Source organism: Myxine glutinosa, chromosome 7, assembly GCF_964187855.1.
Source record: "Myxine glutinosa chromosome 7, kmMyxGlut1.1, whole genome shotgun sequence".
Lineage (NCBI taxonomy): Eukaryota > Metazoa > Chordata > Myxini > Myxiniformes > Myxinidae > Myxine > Myxine glutinosa.
The window spans coordinates 33511942-33529012 of NC_136267.1; the positions used below are offsets into that span (position 1 = coordinate 33511942).

The 17071-nt window shown below is 45.4% G+C and overlaps 1 protein-coding gene across 10 annotated transcripts in view; it reads right to left on the bottom strand.

Moving 5' to 3' along the window:
- Positions 1-14491, bottom strand: part of LOC137430452 (complement factor H-like) — a 184686-nt gene extending 170195 nt beyond the window's left edge. For 2 of the 10 annotated variants that reach the window (XM_078781417.1, XM_078781418.1), the window contains exons 1-3: positions 14340-14430; positions 11452-11538; positions 783-977 (exon numbers count right to left, since the gene is read on the bottom strand). In XM_078781417.1, coding sequence (XP_078637543.1) covers positions 783-977; positions 11452-11538; positions 14340-14397 — 340 coding nt within the window. In that variant the 5' untranslated portion in view covers positions 14398-14430. Of the gene's footprint in view, positions 1-782; positions 978-11451; positions 11539-14339 lie in introns of all 10 variants that reach the window. The other 8 variants (XR_013624047.1, XM_078781415.1, XR_013624045.1 and 5 more) reach the window with 7 other exon arrangements.
- Between the last annotated feature and the right edge of the window lie 2580 nt (positions 14492-17071).

A 17071-nucleotide genomic window follows, 5' to 3' on the forward strand; every position in this document is an offset into this window, starting at 1 on the left:
GTATGTTGGAATATGTTGAAAAAGTCAAAACTTTACATGGGGTGTACTTACTTTTTCACGTGACTGTATGTTCAATCACAGCCATTTTTCTGCTGAAAATTTCAAATAATCATTTTGTGTTTAGAAGTGAAAACTTTGAGACAGGAGGCCATTTATCCGATCCTGCCTGTGCACTCTCCACACCCTCAGCTCTCCAACATAATACAGGTAACGTCAAGAGAGAAATTTATCGTGGGGAATTCGGAAGAAATTTATCGTGGCGACTTCGGGAGGAATTTATCGTGGGGACTTCGGGAGAAATTTATCGTGGGGACTTCGGGAGAAATTTATCGTGGGGAATTCGGGAGGAATTTATTGTGGGGAATTTGGGTGAAATTTATCGTGGGGAATTCGGGAGAAGTTTATCGTGGGGACTTCGGGAGAAATTTATCGTGGGGACTTTGGGAGAAATTTATCATGGGGTCTTTTAGCTTTGAAACTCCAGCTTAATGTCCCCATCCAAAGGACAACACCACCTGAGATACAGAGCCGAGCTGGAACTTCATCATAACGGCAGTTTTTATTTAAATCCGCCCCAGACAGGTTTCGAGCAGGAAGTAGACAGTTCATTGGTGATCATAATCCCAGCTGAGCTATCATGCTGCCCATTCTATCGTTCACCTGCAGTATTCGTGCCTATGATCGATTTAAAAAAAAAAAAGTTTACAGCAAAGGTCAATGGCACCAAAAAATTAACATAAAATAAAAAAACATAAAGCAGGAAATTAGCACATAAAAGTTACTTCGTTTGCACCAGATGTGGTCCTTTCGCCCTGTCGCTTCATCCTTCCAAGATCCATCCTTACAAATCCTCCTTCCAATCAGCATGTACTCCTCTTTGCATTCATATTCTGCACGTTCACCCTTTTGAAACACCATTTTCCAGTTCATCAGATCGCCATTGTCTATCCATGATTGTGGAGGACTGCAGACTTCCCCTGATGGAAACATGAATATAAGAATTGTCATATTTTCATGAGGAACTAGAACGGCATTCAGTAGAGAGCATACTTCCGCCTGGTGAACAGTTTACGTTTTGCATCCCACTGATAGGCCGGATCTGGATTCGGACCTGAACCACAATCTAATCGGCTTGTTCTGGTCACCGAACCAATTCGTCCACCAAGTTTATTCATAACTCGTCCATAACTTTTTTAAATATCATGTTGTATATCGATTTTCACCTGATCACTCAATGGTGAAGAATCACTTAAAAATTAAATAATTATTGTATCCGAATCCATATTCAGATCTCCACACCAAAATCGAAACGATTAGTCCTTTGCACACAACCAAACCTCTCCACCAAGTTTTGTCCAAATCTGTCCATAACTTTTTGAGATATTAGTCAGGTTCACTATGTTAACAAATATAATTTCGTTCAAAATTTTGGGAGATTAGCAAAACTATACATTTTTGGAATCTTCAGAGCATGGAGAATCCGAAAATCAATGTTGGCATTTGCACAGGCACCTGCATTGCCGCCACTTTGGATTTTCAAAATGGCCGCCATAAAATACATATTTTGCGCTATCTCGGCTTCTCGTCAACCTAGAGACTTAATTAAATATGCTAATCCTATGTTTTCTGGGTTAAGGAATCCAATAAAGGCCTCAAAATAGTGCTCAGGATTATAGAAAAGCAACAAACAAAGGTAATTGAAAACCATTGTCTTTATATTTGTGATATAACTGTATTACATAATACATGATATTGCAAGTCCTTTGAAGTTATAGGTATGGGTTTATAAAGCAAGAAATCAGCCTTGTTAGTATCAGATTGAACTATAAGTCCTATACACAGGATCTACTCGGTCTACACCGTTCAGGAATTTGCTTTTACAGATCTTCATCACTGTCCTGAGGGTCATTTTCGCAAAGGTGTTTATGCAAATGCAAACATTAATTTTTGGATTCCTCATGCTCTGAGTATTCCAGAAATGTATAGTTTTGCTAATCTACCAAAATTTTGAACGAAAAAACATAGTGAACCTGACTATATCCTGCTATTTGTCGGTTTTGGCCCGAGATCACCCAATGGTAAAGAATCACTTTTTAAAATTATAGTAGCCGAATCCGGATCTTCACTAAAATCGAATCATTTCGTCCTTGTCATATGCCAAATTTCCTCAAAATCCATCTCTAACTTTTTGAGATATCCTGCTATGTATCGTTTTTGGCCCGATCTCCCAATGGTGAAGAATCACTTAAAATTAAATAATTATCATATCCGAATCCATATTCAGATCTTCACCAAAATCGAATTGAATCGGCCTTGTCACACACCCAACCGCCCCACCAAGTTTCGTCCAAATCCGTCCACAACTTTTTGAGATATCCTGCTATGTATCGTTTCTGGCCCAATCACCCATTGGTGAAGAATCACTTTAAAAAGTCTACTAGCCGGATCCGAATCCAGATCTTCACCAAAATCTAATCATTTCATTATTGTCACATACGCCATCTCTCTGCCAAATTTCATCGGAATCCTTCCACAACTTTTTGAGATATTTTGTTCACAGACAGACAAACAGGGGTGAAAACATAACCCCCATCCACCTTTCGTGACAGATGTAATTAATTATCATGTCGTGTCCCTGGGGTTAAGACCCCAAGAGGACGAATGACGTCTGATGACCGTTCTGGGAATGACCAAAACAAGCTTTACACCGAGGCATATACCCAACTTGGCGGTATTATCTTTTCGCGAGCGCTGGAAGGTTTGAGGCCTTAGCTGATCGGAAAACATGCAGGGGTTAATCCAAACCCACAAACACGAAGACGGGACAGCAAAATCCACAATACAAGGAAAGTAAAATTCGACAAATAATGATTTAATGATAATAAATGCAAATAACAATGAAAGGTGAGGTAAAAACTAAAATTCCTAAATAAGGGACCCTCCACTCAGTCTTGTATACAAACAAGGGGAAAACACAAGTAAAAATAAATTGGTATTTATAGTGCCGGCACTTAGCGTTGTTCAAGCGAGGCTGTCAAATATATTCGGCAGCACAAAGGGGCCTGCAGCCGTGCGCGGGAGAGATGCACACAATGGCACGGAGCTCCTCTCCATCTCGCTACGGACGTGAAGGGATTGCGTTTGGCCTGTCCTCTCGCACTCTTGTCTCCTTCCAACCGACGCGCCAAGAGCTCCAGAACGTCTCCGCAGGCGCACACGAGGCCAAAAAGCGACCGTTTGCTCGCGTGACCAAGGCAAGTGTTACGGATTCGTCACTTCCATCTTTGTGGTTGTCATCCACTTGAAGCAATTTTTAGTTTCATGTACTATTATTGTTACAGTTTGAGTGAGAAATGGAGATAACTGTCTTCAAAGGTAAAATATAATGTCTCAGAAGGAAAACGAGATGGGTGAGGGCGAAACCGGAAGAAAAAGAAGAAGAGGCGGATCGAGTGATATCGGGAAAGGAAGGCCTGTCTGCTTTGAGAGGTCGAGCGGACGCTGGTGGACATTGGTCAGGAGCGAATATTGGTTTCCCCGGGAAAGGGATTCCTGTGACAGTGTCGTTATTGCTGTGGCAAATAAACCTGCGTGACGGGTTTTGCTTTTGGTTCTGAAAGTGAATCATCGCTGGAGAGCAGGTACGCCTCCATTACGGACCCGTCCGCCATTTCACCTCGCACCAGCCATTTGCCTGGTTCTCGTGGATTTCCCTTGGGAACTCGCGGTTCTTCACGGTTCTCCGCTTGGGAGCCGCTGATCGTTCATGTCAGCGTCATTGTCTAGTGAACCGAAGGTGTGAATTCCCAGTCGCCTTTTGGGTGAACTTTTACCGGACCGACGTCGGCCCGACACTTCACCAAGCGGCTCGTCTGCAGCGTCGACTGTTCGCCGTTCTGGGTTCAGGTATCAGTACGACCTTTTCTTGTGATCGCGAGAGCCAAGGGGATCGAATTTGGCCTGGTATCGTGACACAGTGACTTTGGGGGATGTTACCGATTGCTCACGTGGGAATACCGTGAGTTATTGATTCAGGAAATTGGTGGTACCATCATAGAAATTATATGGTGTTTGCTGTGCAAGTGAGGTTTTCTTGAACGTGCGTTACTTGTTATTATTGTGTGGTTTTAATACAACACTTGGTTTTTGTAACAATTGATTGGTGCAGTTTCACCATTGGTCATTGGCACACATAATAGCACATCTTTCTGCCGTGACACCTTTCGGGACTCGGAGGTACACCGTGGCCGGGGTTTGGGGAGGAGCAAATAACAGAAATTGGGAGCTCGTCCGGGATAGAATTCCCTAACATTCCCAAAATTCCCAAATTTGGAATTTTCTAAAATTCCCAAATTTGTATTTCTAAAAATTTGAAATTTTTGTGTGAAGGTTAACAGGTGCTAACTAATAGTCACAATGGTGTTTGAAGTACAAAAGTTTGCGACGTCCCCTAACGAGGCACAATTCCAGGCGTTAAAAAGATCGGAACTTATGATATTGGCCAAATATTATAACTTGGAGTTCCGAGTTAGTATGAAGAAAGCAGAGATTCTGACATTGGTGGTGGAGTCTCTTGTGGGACAAGGAACATGGGAAGAGGTAGCCTTGGATTGGTTACCCGAGGAAAAAGGAAATGCGGAGCCCCGGAAAATGGAGATGCAACTGCAGAGCCAGGAAAGGTTAAAAGAGTTGGAATGGAAAGCCGAGGAAAGAAGAGCAAAGGAAAGAGCAGAACAGGAACGAGAACTCGAGGAAAGAAGAGCAGAGGAAAGAGCAGAGGAAAGGAGAGCTGAAAAGGAACTCGAGGAGAGAAGAGCAGAGGAAAGGAGAGCTGAAGAAGAAAGAAGAGCAGAGGAAAGAGCAGAGGAAAGGAGAGCTGAAGAAGAAAGAGGAGCAGAGGAAAGAGCAGAGGAAAGGAGAGCCGAAAGGGAGTTAAAGGAACCTGACATGGAGTATCAGAAGGAACTTAAACTCAAGGAGCTGGAATTACTGGGAGAACGGAGAGAAGTAGTATCCATGCCGGCTAGTTCGACAACTAGTGAGAACTCTTGGGATGTTGGTAGGCATGTGAGGCTGGTTCCACCCTTCAATGAAAAGGAGGTAGCCAAGTTCTTTTTACATTTTGAGGTGGCTCAAATGCTAAAATGGCCTGTGGGGTCCTGGACTATGTTAGTGCAAAGTGGACTGGTGGGTAAAGCTCAAGATATATTTTCTGCTTTACCGATTGACCAATGTGCAGATTATGAGATAGTGAAGAAAGCCATTCTCAAAGCCAATGAATTGGTCCCTGAAGCTTACCGGCAAAAATGCAGGAATGCCAGGAAGAGGGAGAGTGAGACCCATGTGGAGTTTGCCAGAATGAAGGAAACCATGTTTGATAGATGGTGTGACTCGAAATAGATTGAGAAAGACTTCAACCTGTTACGACAATTGATCTTGGTGGACGAATTCAAGCAGTTTGTCCATGTGGACATTAAAGTACATCTGGAGGAAAAGAAAGTACCAGAGTTGGATGAGGCAGCAACCGTGGCAGATGACAATGCCTTGACACACAGGATGGGGCTCCACAAATCTAACTTCCCGCCTAGAGTTAGCCAGGGGAGTTATGGAAAATCAGGTTCGGAGAACAGATTTTCATGGAGACGGCCTAGAGAGGACTATGGGGACAAATCTGATACCGCGACTTTTAGGGGTCAGAAGACTACAGTTCCAAGACAGACTTATCTTCCGGGGGGCCCGAGGCAGACCACGAGTTTTTCCTCCGGGCCTACTTGCACTTTTTGCAAGTGGAGGAGTGGGAAGTTCGAACTTGATCTGTAACTTATCATGAGGAAACCATGTGCCAAGTTTGAAATCATTAGCATCAAGAGTTTAGAAAAAAAGTCCGGAAAACTGTTCTTTGCATGACGGACAGACGGACAGACTGACAGACTGACAGACTGACGGACTGAGGGACTGACAGACTGACAGACTGACGGACTGATGGACTGACAGACTGACGGACTGAGGGACTGAGGGACTGATGGACTGAGGGACTGAGGGACTGACGGACTGAGGGACTGAGGGACTGACGGACTGACGGACTGATGGACGGACTGACAGACTGACAGACTGACAGACTGACGGACGGAGGGACGGCGTGCAAACCTGTAGTCCCCTCCGGTGTTCACCGGTGGGGGACTAATAAAAGAATGAGGGAACTGAACGAGACATTCAATGAACGTTAACACAGACGTGCACGGGATGCTGAGCAATAAAGACTTTGGAAGGTAATGTGTGCTCAGCAAACATATACAAGAGCAGCTGTAATGAATCCGGATGAAGTATCGGATAATATTGTTTAAGATCATCATTGTGGCCTGAGTCTGATGACGTCACCATGAGTGTACTGTTCTGCGAAACATTTCACAAATGAATGAACAGGACAAGGGGCGAATTTACACTGTGTTGTTCCAAGAGAAAGGTCAATTACCTCTAATATTTGCCGTACCTGCTCGCTTGGAACAACTGGCGGAGTGAGTGTTGGAGAGCAGTGAAGGGCAGAGAGGAGTGGGAAGGGAGTGAGGGGAGAGGAGTGGGAAGAGAGGAGTGGGAAGGAGTTGGAAGGGAGTGAGGGGAGAGGAGTAAAGGGAAGAGAGGAGTGGGGAGGAGTTGGAAGGGAGTGAGGGGAGAGGAGTAAAGAGAAGAGGAGTGGGGAGGTGTTGGAAAGGAGTGAGGGGAGAGGAGTAAAGGGAAGAGAGGAGTGGGGAGGTGTTGGAAGGGAGTGAGGGGAGAGGAGTTTTTATTTTTATTTTTATTTTTTTTGTACACAAGATCGAGGCTCGTGAAAGAGCGAACATTAATCACACAGAAAGACAAACCGACACATAAAACATATAACATCGGGAGCGGTAGACAAGATGGGGAGAGAGGGGGAAGGACACAAACACAACATTTGAGAGCAGGGACCGAGAGACATGGAGACATCGAGAGATCTGAGAGAGGGCGAGGGCTTTGGGGGGGGGGGGCATGGGAAGGGGGCGGTGGGAGAGGTATAAAACATATGGACACTGCCAGGACTTCCAGGAAAGAAGTTGGAATTTCAAACAAGGTGGATCTGGGGTGAATTAGCGGGGGTAGAAAAGATCAAGGTTTTGGATGGGGGAAGATAAGAGATGGTGGTGAACAGCTGTTTTAAAGACCTGGAGGGAGGAGTGGGATTGAAGGGAGTGAGGGAGTTTGTTCCAGAGGCGGGAGAAAAGAGGAATGAAAGAGTGAAGGTGAGCAGAGAGCCGAGATTTCGGCAGTTTAACCATCAGAGGGTTGCTGGCAGATCTTGTGCGACCTGTAGGAATATTTGGGGGACACAACACAGAGAGAGCTGGGGGTGCAAGGCCGGAGAGGAGTCGGTAGAAGACAGAAAGACCACCTACCTGCCTGCGGTGAGTGAGTGAAAGGCCCTCAGAGATAGCTTCATCGCGGGAGATTCCAATAATTCTGAAAGCTTTGGTTTCAACAGCGTGAAGCCGAGCTAGGTGTGAGGTAGGAGCACCGGCCCATAGGGGAGAACAGTATTCCATTGAGCTGCGGATGAAAGCCTTGTATGTGGTGAGGAGCTCAGGTGTGCCGAGGAAGGACTTCGCACGACCGAGGATGCCCAGTCGGCGACTGGCTTTGGAGGCCAGCTTGGAAATGTGGTTTTCCCAAGAAAGATCATGGCAGATAGTGAGACCCAAAAGCTTGAGCGACAGAACTTCTTGGAGAGGATTGTTGAGAAAGTAGATGGGAGGGTTGTCCAGTCGATCTTTTCGGAGAGACATAGTAAGAGTGTGAGATTTGTCAGGATTGAAAGACATGTTCCACTTGTTTGCCCAGTCTGTAATTTTGTCCAAGTCTTCAGAGAGTGAGGAGGCTGCAGACTGCCGATCTGAGGGAAGAGGAATGGAGCGGCAGAGAGTGGAGTCATCAGCAAAGAGATAGAGAGGATTTTCAAGAGAGTCAGAGAGATCATTGATGAAGACCAGAAAAAGCACGAGGCCCAGAACACTGCCTTGGGGAACTCCAGCCTGAACAGGAAGAGGAGATGAGAGAAACCCATTCAGGGCCACACGTTGACGATGACTAGAGAGGAAGTCCACCAGCCATGCGTGCGTGAAGATTTCCATGGATACCAAAGGAGGAGAGTTTGGTGAGCAGAGCGGGGTGCCAGACCGTGTCGAAGGCACGTGATATGTCGAGGGAGACAGCTCTAATTTCCTGTTTGGCATTGAGGACCTCCATCCATTGTTGAGACAGCAGAAGCAGCATGTCCAGAGTAGAGTGACCTGGTCTGAAACCAAATTGATGATCAGAGATCAAGCCATTGGAGAAGAGGAAAGATTTCATATCCGAAGCAATGATGGATTCCATGACTTTGCTGATAATTGGGAGAAGGCTGATTGGTCTGTAGTTGCTAGGATCTGTTTTTGCACCTTTTTTGTGCATAGCGGTGATGTTGGCTGATTTCCAAGCAGATGGCAGTTGACCTTGAGCAAAAGAGAGGGTGACGAGAACAGAGAGAGGGTGAGATAGAGCGGCAGAGCAGGATTTTAGGACCCGTGGGCTGATGCCGTCGGGTCCAGTTGCAGAATCAGAGTCGAGGGTTGACAGAAACTTTTCCACCTTGTCAGGAGGAAAGGACATGGAGTCCAGGAGCAGCAGGGTACGACTGGGTATGGTGGGTACAGAGAGGGATGGATTTGGGACACAAGATTTAGAGGCAAACACAGAGTTGAGGCATTCAGCTTTTTCACGTGCGGAGTCAGCTGTGTAGCCGTTTGAGGTAAGGGAGGGGATGGAGGGGCAACAAACACCAGAAACGGATTTGACCAGACGCCACCAGGATTTGGAAGAGGGAGACAGATAAGAGAGTTCAGTCTTGAGAACGGAGAGATATTGTTTCCTGGCTCTCCTGAGGGTGGCCACACACTTGTTTCGGGCTTTGTGAAAGGAAATGAGATTTCCTTCCATTGGATTTGCTTTCCAGGAGACGAAGGCAAGTTGTTTCTGGGCAACAGCCTCACCACAAGATTCCGTGTACCATGGACGGGAGGAAGGGTATGACAACTGAAGACGAGATGGGATAAATCTGTGCATGAGAGAGAGCAATTTACTTTGGAAGAATTCCCAGGATGAGTTGATGTCAGAGGTGGTAGAGATGGGAGACCAGTCCAGATGATTGATGGCTGCTTGAAGACCGTGCCAGTTGGCCTGAGTGAAATGCCAGACTCGTCGACGCTGAGCAGGCTCCCTGAGGATGGTCAGAGAGATGTCCACTTTAACAAGGACATGATCAGATGATCCAATTGGAGCAGAAGAAGAGCAGCAGACATTTTCAGGGAAGTTAGTCATAACCAAGTCCAGAAGAGAAGATGTTCCGTTGACTGAGATCCGGGTAGGGAAATTGACCGATTGTGTCAGTCCCAGTGAGTCGCAGAAGTCCTTTGCTGAGGAGCTATGGCTGGTGAGAGAGGTACCCACACCCAGCCAACTGGCATGATGACAGTTGAAATCACCACATATGAGGAAGAGAGAGTTGGGATGAGTAGATAGAAGTTGGTCCATATTATCAGACAGCGAGATGTAGATGGAGTCATCACTGTTTGGTGGACGGTACAACACACATATGAACAAGAGGTGGGAGCAAAGGGGAAGCCGTAGCCAGAGGTATTCTGAGGGTGAGGTGGAGAGAGTGCAGTGCAGGGCGAGTGAGGAAGAGAGTTTTTGATAAAGATAGCAACCCCACCTCCAGGACGAGGCTCAGGTCTATCATACCGGAGGAGGGAGTAGCCCGGGAGAGATACTAAGGAATCAGAGACATCATAAAGGAGGAAAGTTTCTGTTAAGCAGATCACGTCTGGTTTGACAGAAGCAACCTGTATGGAGAGATCAGTTAAGTTTGAACGAAGGCCCCGGATGTTTGAGGTCCATACCGTTAATGAAGAGGAAGGGGGAGCATAAGATACAGAACAGGGGGGAGGAGGGGTAGGGTAAGATGTGGAAGAGGTGGAAGAGGTAGGGAGAGCTGTTGAAGGTGTGTCAGAGATTTCAGAATAGCTCGGAGAAAGGGAAGGATGGGGTGGACAAAAGGTTTGATGGTGATTGGGTGAGGCACAATGAGGTGTTATTTGAGGAGGGGGAAGAGCGAGGCAGAAGGTTGGGGGAGATGGAGGTGAGAGTTGGAAGGGGGAAGAAGCGGGGAGGACGCTTTGAGGAGGGGGAGTGAGAGGGGGGAAATTGAGAAGCAATGAGGGTGGTGAGATTTGAAGGGGAGGGGTGAGGGGGGAGTTTGGGAGGGAAGGGACAAGGGGAGGGATTTGAAAGGGATGGGATATGGGGGAGATTTGGAGGGGAGGGGTGAGGGAGGAGTCTAGGAGGGGAGGGGCAAGGGGGCGTCTTGGCGGGGAGGGGTGAGGGGGTAGTTTAGGAGGGAGTGGGCAAGGGGGGAGATTTGAAAGGGATGGGTGATGGGGAAGATTTGGAGGGGAGGGGTGATGGGGAAGATTTGGAGGGGAGGGGTTATGGGGAAGATTTGGAGGGAAGGGGTGAGATTGGATTTTAGAAAGTGTACGATTTATGGGAAACGAACATTTATTGCAAAATGAGTTTCTTGTGACCTTCGAGTTAAAAATATGTTTAAGGATGCTGGATGGAGGATGGAGTGCAGGAGAGTTTAGGGAATGTAGAAAAAAGGCACTATAGGAGATGGATATTTTTTTGGGGATGAATTGATTTGGTGAGCAAGTTGAAAGCAGCCTTTTAAAGAAGAAGAAGAAAAAGGTGTTATAAAATATGACGGAATACATAACTTGAGGGGAGAAACATTCTCCGCAGAAGGAGAAACATTGAAGGTTAATAACAGTGAAAACTATCTGGGGAAATGGGGGAGAAACACGTGGTCGAAGAACGAACGAACGAATAAGAATGAATAAACGAATGAGAACAGAGAAGGAAATGTTTTTTTTTTTTTTGTTTTTTTGAGTTGCGATTTACACAAGGAAGTAGGCTTTGGGTGAAAAGACTGGGAATACAGAGAACGAAAGTTATTGGATCACAAACGACGGACTGCTGAGAGAAAAACAAAGCCTCAAGGTTGTACAGTGTACACTGTACAAGGCCTCAAGACACGACACGAATTAACACGATTTTCAATGCAGGTATGAAAGATTTGCACCGAAAAATCTTCGTCGGGACACAATATACGTACAACACCATAAATAAATACAGTTTTAACGAAAATACAAATGGGAACAATCACTTAACTTCGATTTCAAATCGTTCGCGACGCGGCAAAGGCCTTGCTCGCGACACGGCAAACAGACGATCAATTTATGAAAGATAAACACCGAGAAACAACCAAAGTTGCACACAATAACTTCACACACCGAAAGATAAATACAGTTTCGACAAAATACAATTGTGAACAGACTTAACTTCGAAAAACGTGGAGACCGTGTGGGGCTTCGAAAATCCCTCCCACCGTCTCCGAGATCTCGCGAGATCTCTCGTGAGGAGTTGGAACTTGGAAGGGAGTGAGGAGAGAGGAGTGAAGGGAAGAGAGGAATTCGAAGGAAGTGAGGGGAGAGGAGTAAAGGGAAAAGAGGAGTGGGGAGGTGTTGGAAGGGAGTGAGGAGAGAGGAGTGAAGGGAAGAGAGGAGTGGGGACGTGTTGGAAGGGAGTGAGGGGAGAGGAGTAAAGGGAAGAGAGGTGTGGGGAGGTGTTGTAAGGGAGTGAGGGGAGAGGAGTAAAGGGAAGAGAGGAGTGGGGAGGTGTTGGAAGGGAGTGAGGGGAGAGGAGTAAAGGTAAGAGAGGAGTGGGGAGGTGTTGGAAGGGATTGAGGGGAGAGGAGTAAAGGGAAGAGAGGAGTGGGGAGGAGTTGGAAGGGATTGAGGAGAGAGGAGTAAAGGGAAGAGAGGAGTGGGGACGTGTTGGAAGGGAGTGAGGGGAGAGGAGTAAAGGGAAGAGAGGTGTGGGGAGGTGTTGTAAGGGAGTGAGGGGAGAGGAGTAAAGGGAAGAGAGGAGTGGGGAGGTGTTGGAAGGGAGTGAGGGGAGAGGAGTAAAGGGAAGAGAGGAGTGGGGAGGTGTTGGAAGGGAGTGAGGAGAGAGGAGTAAAGGGAAGAGAGGAGTGGGGAGGTGTTGGAAGGGATTGAGGAGAGAGGAGTAAAGGGAAGAGAGGAGTGGGGAGGTGTTGGAAGGGAGTGAGGGGAGAGGAGGAAAGGGAAGAGAGGAGTGGGGAGGGGATGGAAAGCAGTGAAGGGGAGAGGAGTAAAGAGAAGAGGAGTGAGGAGGCGGAGGAGGAGTTGGAGAGGATTGAGGGGGAGAGAGGCGTGAAGTGACGGGGGAAAGGTTGGGGGGGAAGGGGGGAAGAGGAGATGAGCGATAGGTAACATATTATGTGAAGTAAATAAATTGTGTAGATTACATCATTTGTGGATCTGATGAATTGGCAGCAATCATTTTGTAAAACTGAATGTGCAGCATCAAACTCAAGATGTCCAAATGTCACACACGTCCACGCCCGTGGGATTCGCACAGGTGCCCCCACTAGTATATATATATATATAACACGAACGACACATGAGAGTATACATATGAAGAAGATTTTGTTTTGTAATCCTACCAAAGAGGGCCTACTGGTGGCCTTTAATTCCTTACAGCGAAATTGCTAAACCCACGGGGCTATGACATTTTATGTCTTTTTTTATCCTCACCAGAGGAGAGGGTATTGCATTTGAGTACATTTGTCTGTCGTCTGTTTGTTTGTCTGTTTTTTTGTCACCGGTCTACAGGTCACAATTCCAAACCGAACGTCACGAAACTTCACCGAGTTGTAGACGTCGTCACAATTGAGAAGATTATTGATTTTGAGGTCAAAGGTCATCGGTCATCTGGAGGTCAAATTTCTAAAATCACCATTTTTTATCCGATTGACTTGAAAATTGAACAGCATTTGCACATCGAGTCATTAAAGAGGGAAACTAACTACTTTTGAGGTCAAAAGGTCAAAGGTCAATTCAAGGTCAACTTTCCAAAATCATCATTTTTCATCTGAAAAATCGTCACTTTTCATCCTGTTGACCCGAGCTTTGATCAAGATCGTCAATTTTCATCTTGATGAAATGGACAATTTGCTGTATCAATGAAAAACTTTTGGGGACGGGGGTGGGGGGGGGGGGCGGATTTTGCACTCCACATGACGTCTTCTTGTTTGTTTGTCCACACAGAATAAATATGATTTTCTCTGCAGTCGTTGGTCCGATTGACAGAAAATTTTCACCATAGATGCAACTCCACCTGTAGAATTGTTTTATGATAATTATGACGTCATCGGTCACGTGGTTCGGCCGCCATCTTGGAAAAACCGAAAAACGTTTCACCTCTATATCTCCGAAAGCGCTGAATAGAAAAAATTCAGACATGGCTCATTGTAAAGAACTCTCCATGGGGAATAAGATATGTTAATGATGATGTCATAGGTGCCTCCATTATGACGTCATAATTCAACAAGTACAAAACTTCATCCGATCAAGATGAAATTTATTGAGCATAATCTAGGAATAAATTCGTTTAGAAAAAAATAATGATGACGTCATCGGTCACGTGGTTCGGTCGCCATATTTGTTTTAACACTAAAGCCTTAAAAACCACTGAAAATACATCCTGGCGAGGGTCTGCAATCTCTGATTGCTTCTTGTTTTCCTTGTTGAAGGGTGCCATCGGATATCTCACATCTGCAAACGAAGGCAGGTTCTGTGCTTCTGAAGCATTCTCATGGCAAGGTTTACAATGGGTGCTTTGGTATTTCCTCCCAGCAGTCGTCAGCACATGGAGTTGGAATTTGATCAAACTGCTGGTGACAATTTCCTGCTCCATAGGAAAGACACACTGGGATCTTTGTCGTGCACAAGCACAACCACCGCTGACAGAAGAGTCCGTCCAAAGGTAACTGTCACATCCAATTGACGGCACACTCGTGACTGCAACACCATTCTTTAGCAACACCTGGAATGACAGTTATCAAGTTGGGAATCACACCCAGACGAGACAGTGAAAAGCGCAACACATCGGAGCTGCATTGTCAGCCATAAAATAATTTCTGTGTAAAATTCAGGAATGTCTGTCCTTAAGGAAATGCCCCTTTCAAAAGACATACTGTGTAAATAACCCTCCTGGAAGAGTTACCTTTTTGGGGAATCGAGTACAAACAGGTAAAATGGTTACTACTGAGATGTCCTGTTATTACGTGCTAAGTGTTGGTGGTACGTTCATAAAGGATTACTGGGAAGAAGACAAAGAAAGGAGTTTAGGAGATTGAACCTGACCTTGTCCATAAACAGAGTTGAAGAGAATCACAAAGCAGTATGTCCACAGCCCCTCCATTTTTATCCTGTTCCACAAGATCCGTCTCCGCAGCGTCTGTTTTATGCTCGTCCTGAACCCTCTTTATACCCACCTCTCCCTTAACCCTTTTATCCCGAGGTTTGGAAAACGAAATTAATGAACCCAAACTCCTGGCAATGATATCAACTCTCCAAATCACCCTGTTTGCACAAGATTAGATGTTTAATGGTTAACCATAAAATAATGGTAACTTGTTTCATGGGAAGCTCATGACGAATTCCTGTTTTCTTGAATTGTTCCAGATATTCCATGTTTTTCCTTGTTTCATTTTTCAGGTGGATATTGTTCATTCACGAAAAGACAAACAACCCACAATCAATCTTGCAAACGTTTCTTTTCCCACGAAATCCCCAACACGAGTTCCATTGAAATGAACTTCACCGCAGGAGGAGACCATTCGCCCCCATGAAGCCTGCGCAATGGTTGCCAACCTATTGTTATAAACACCGCAGAAGGAGACCATTAGCCTCCATGAAGCCTACGCAATGGTTGCCAACCTATTGTTATAAACACCGCAGGAGGAGACCATTAGCCCCCATGCAGCCTGCGCAATGGTTGCCAACCTATTGTTATAAACACCGCAGGAGGAGACCATTAGCCCCCATGCAGCCTGCGCAATGGTTGCCAACCTATTGTTATAAACACCGCAGAAGGAGACCATTAGCCCCCATGAAGCCTGCGCAATGGTTGCCAACCTATGTTTGTTTGTCTGTGCCCCATAGTGTAGGTCATTATGTAATGTTGCATTGATTTTTGCTACATTCTTGGAACCAATGTTTTTATACCCCAAATGTTGTTTTTGTTCTGTTCCTCCTCCTCTTCCATTTATAAGTGGTGAGGTCTGATGGCACCGAGGTCGTGCCCTGCCTTGACCACAACACTCCTCCACTCTCCAAGCACCCCCACCTTACACTGATATCCCTCCTCACTTAATCCTCCCATCTCAACCATGGTCTACCTCGGGTCCTCCTACCTTGTACCCTCAACCGATCTGCTCTCTTTCCCGTTCTCTCTTCCCCCATCCACACCAAATGTCCAGCCCATCTCATCCAGTATTTCACCAATCTCCCCGTCAACCTCATCTGCACACCAATCTCCTCCCTCAGTTCATCCATTCTCCTTCTATTTACCCTCTTCACTGCCACAATCCTCCTGACCCAGTTGTTCTCGCAAACCTGCAGCCTTTGTTGTTGTCTCGCTGTCAGCGCCACCGTCTCCAGACCGTGAAGGTAGGGCCGGTGTTACACACGACATCGGGACCTTTCCTTTCAATCTCCTTAAAATCTCTCTTTCTGCCATTACACCTTTCACCCTCCTCCACACATTCACACCCACCTGAATCCTCCTCCGCACCTCAGCCTCTGACTTACCATCCCAGGTCACTGTTCCACCCAGATACTCAAACCTACTTCCCTGTGTGATCTCCCTCCCTTCCAGCCTGATATTCATTTCTTTTCTCTGATGCCAAACCCACATCACCTCCATCTTCTCCAGGCTCATTTTCTGCCCATGTTTCTAAAATGCCTCCTTCCACTCCCCAAGTACTTCCTGCATCTCACGCCCACTCTCCACCACAACGACCACATCATCCACATACAATCTCCTCCTCAGAATACCTTTCATGTTCACCTTGCTTTCATGTTTTATACCCTAAAGTCACCGATATATGTCATCTTGATCAAGGTGACTTGTCATCCAATTCTGGAATGCACATTCGAAAATTATCTGCCGACCCGACTTGCACTCCTGCTGTCTCCGCTGAACTGAACCCCTGAGAATATCGTGCAAGTAGCCATGCAAGGTCGTGCTGTGTTGCATGATTGCATCAACTTTATCTGGATAGTTTGAAGTTCCAGTCGTGGATAGTCTATCTAATAATATAATAATATATAATAGTGGATAATAGTAGGTAATAATAATAATAATATATAATATAATAATAATAATTTAATATAATTTTATAGTATATTCGATAATATATAATATATTTTATATATTATATCATATATAATAATAGCAATAATAGAATAATAACAATAATAAATAAATAAAAATTAATAATATAATATAATATATAATAATATGTATATATATATATATATATTTATATATATATATATATATATATATATATATATATAAATAATATAATATATAATAATAATAATAATATAATAAAAATAATATATAATAATAATAATAATATAATAATATAATATAATAATAAGAATATAATATATAATATAACAATAATAATAGAATATATATGAATAATATATAATATAATAATAATATATATTGAAGGAGCTGTGGCTCCCACGTCGATCGAAAGAATGGACGCGACAAAAAGCTTGAATTCATCTGAGCTGCTTTATTCGAATCAAACACTCAGGCACTCTGGGAAAAACGTTTTACGGTCAGCAATATATATCTATTCCGCCAGGGGGTTTGCCCAGGCCTGGCGCCAGGGGGCGTGGCCCCGCGTCCCGGCTGCGGCCTGGCAAGTTGAGGGCGAGCCTGCCCGGGCGTCCCGACCGAGGCCTGGCAAGTCGAGCGCGGGCCTGCCCGGGCGTCCTGGACGAGCCCGGCCTGGTGATCGCTCCGCGTCCTTGATAGGTGCAAAGCGATTGTGTAACCCCAGCGGCAGCCGCTA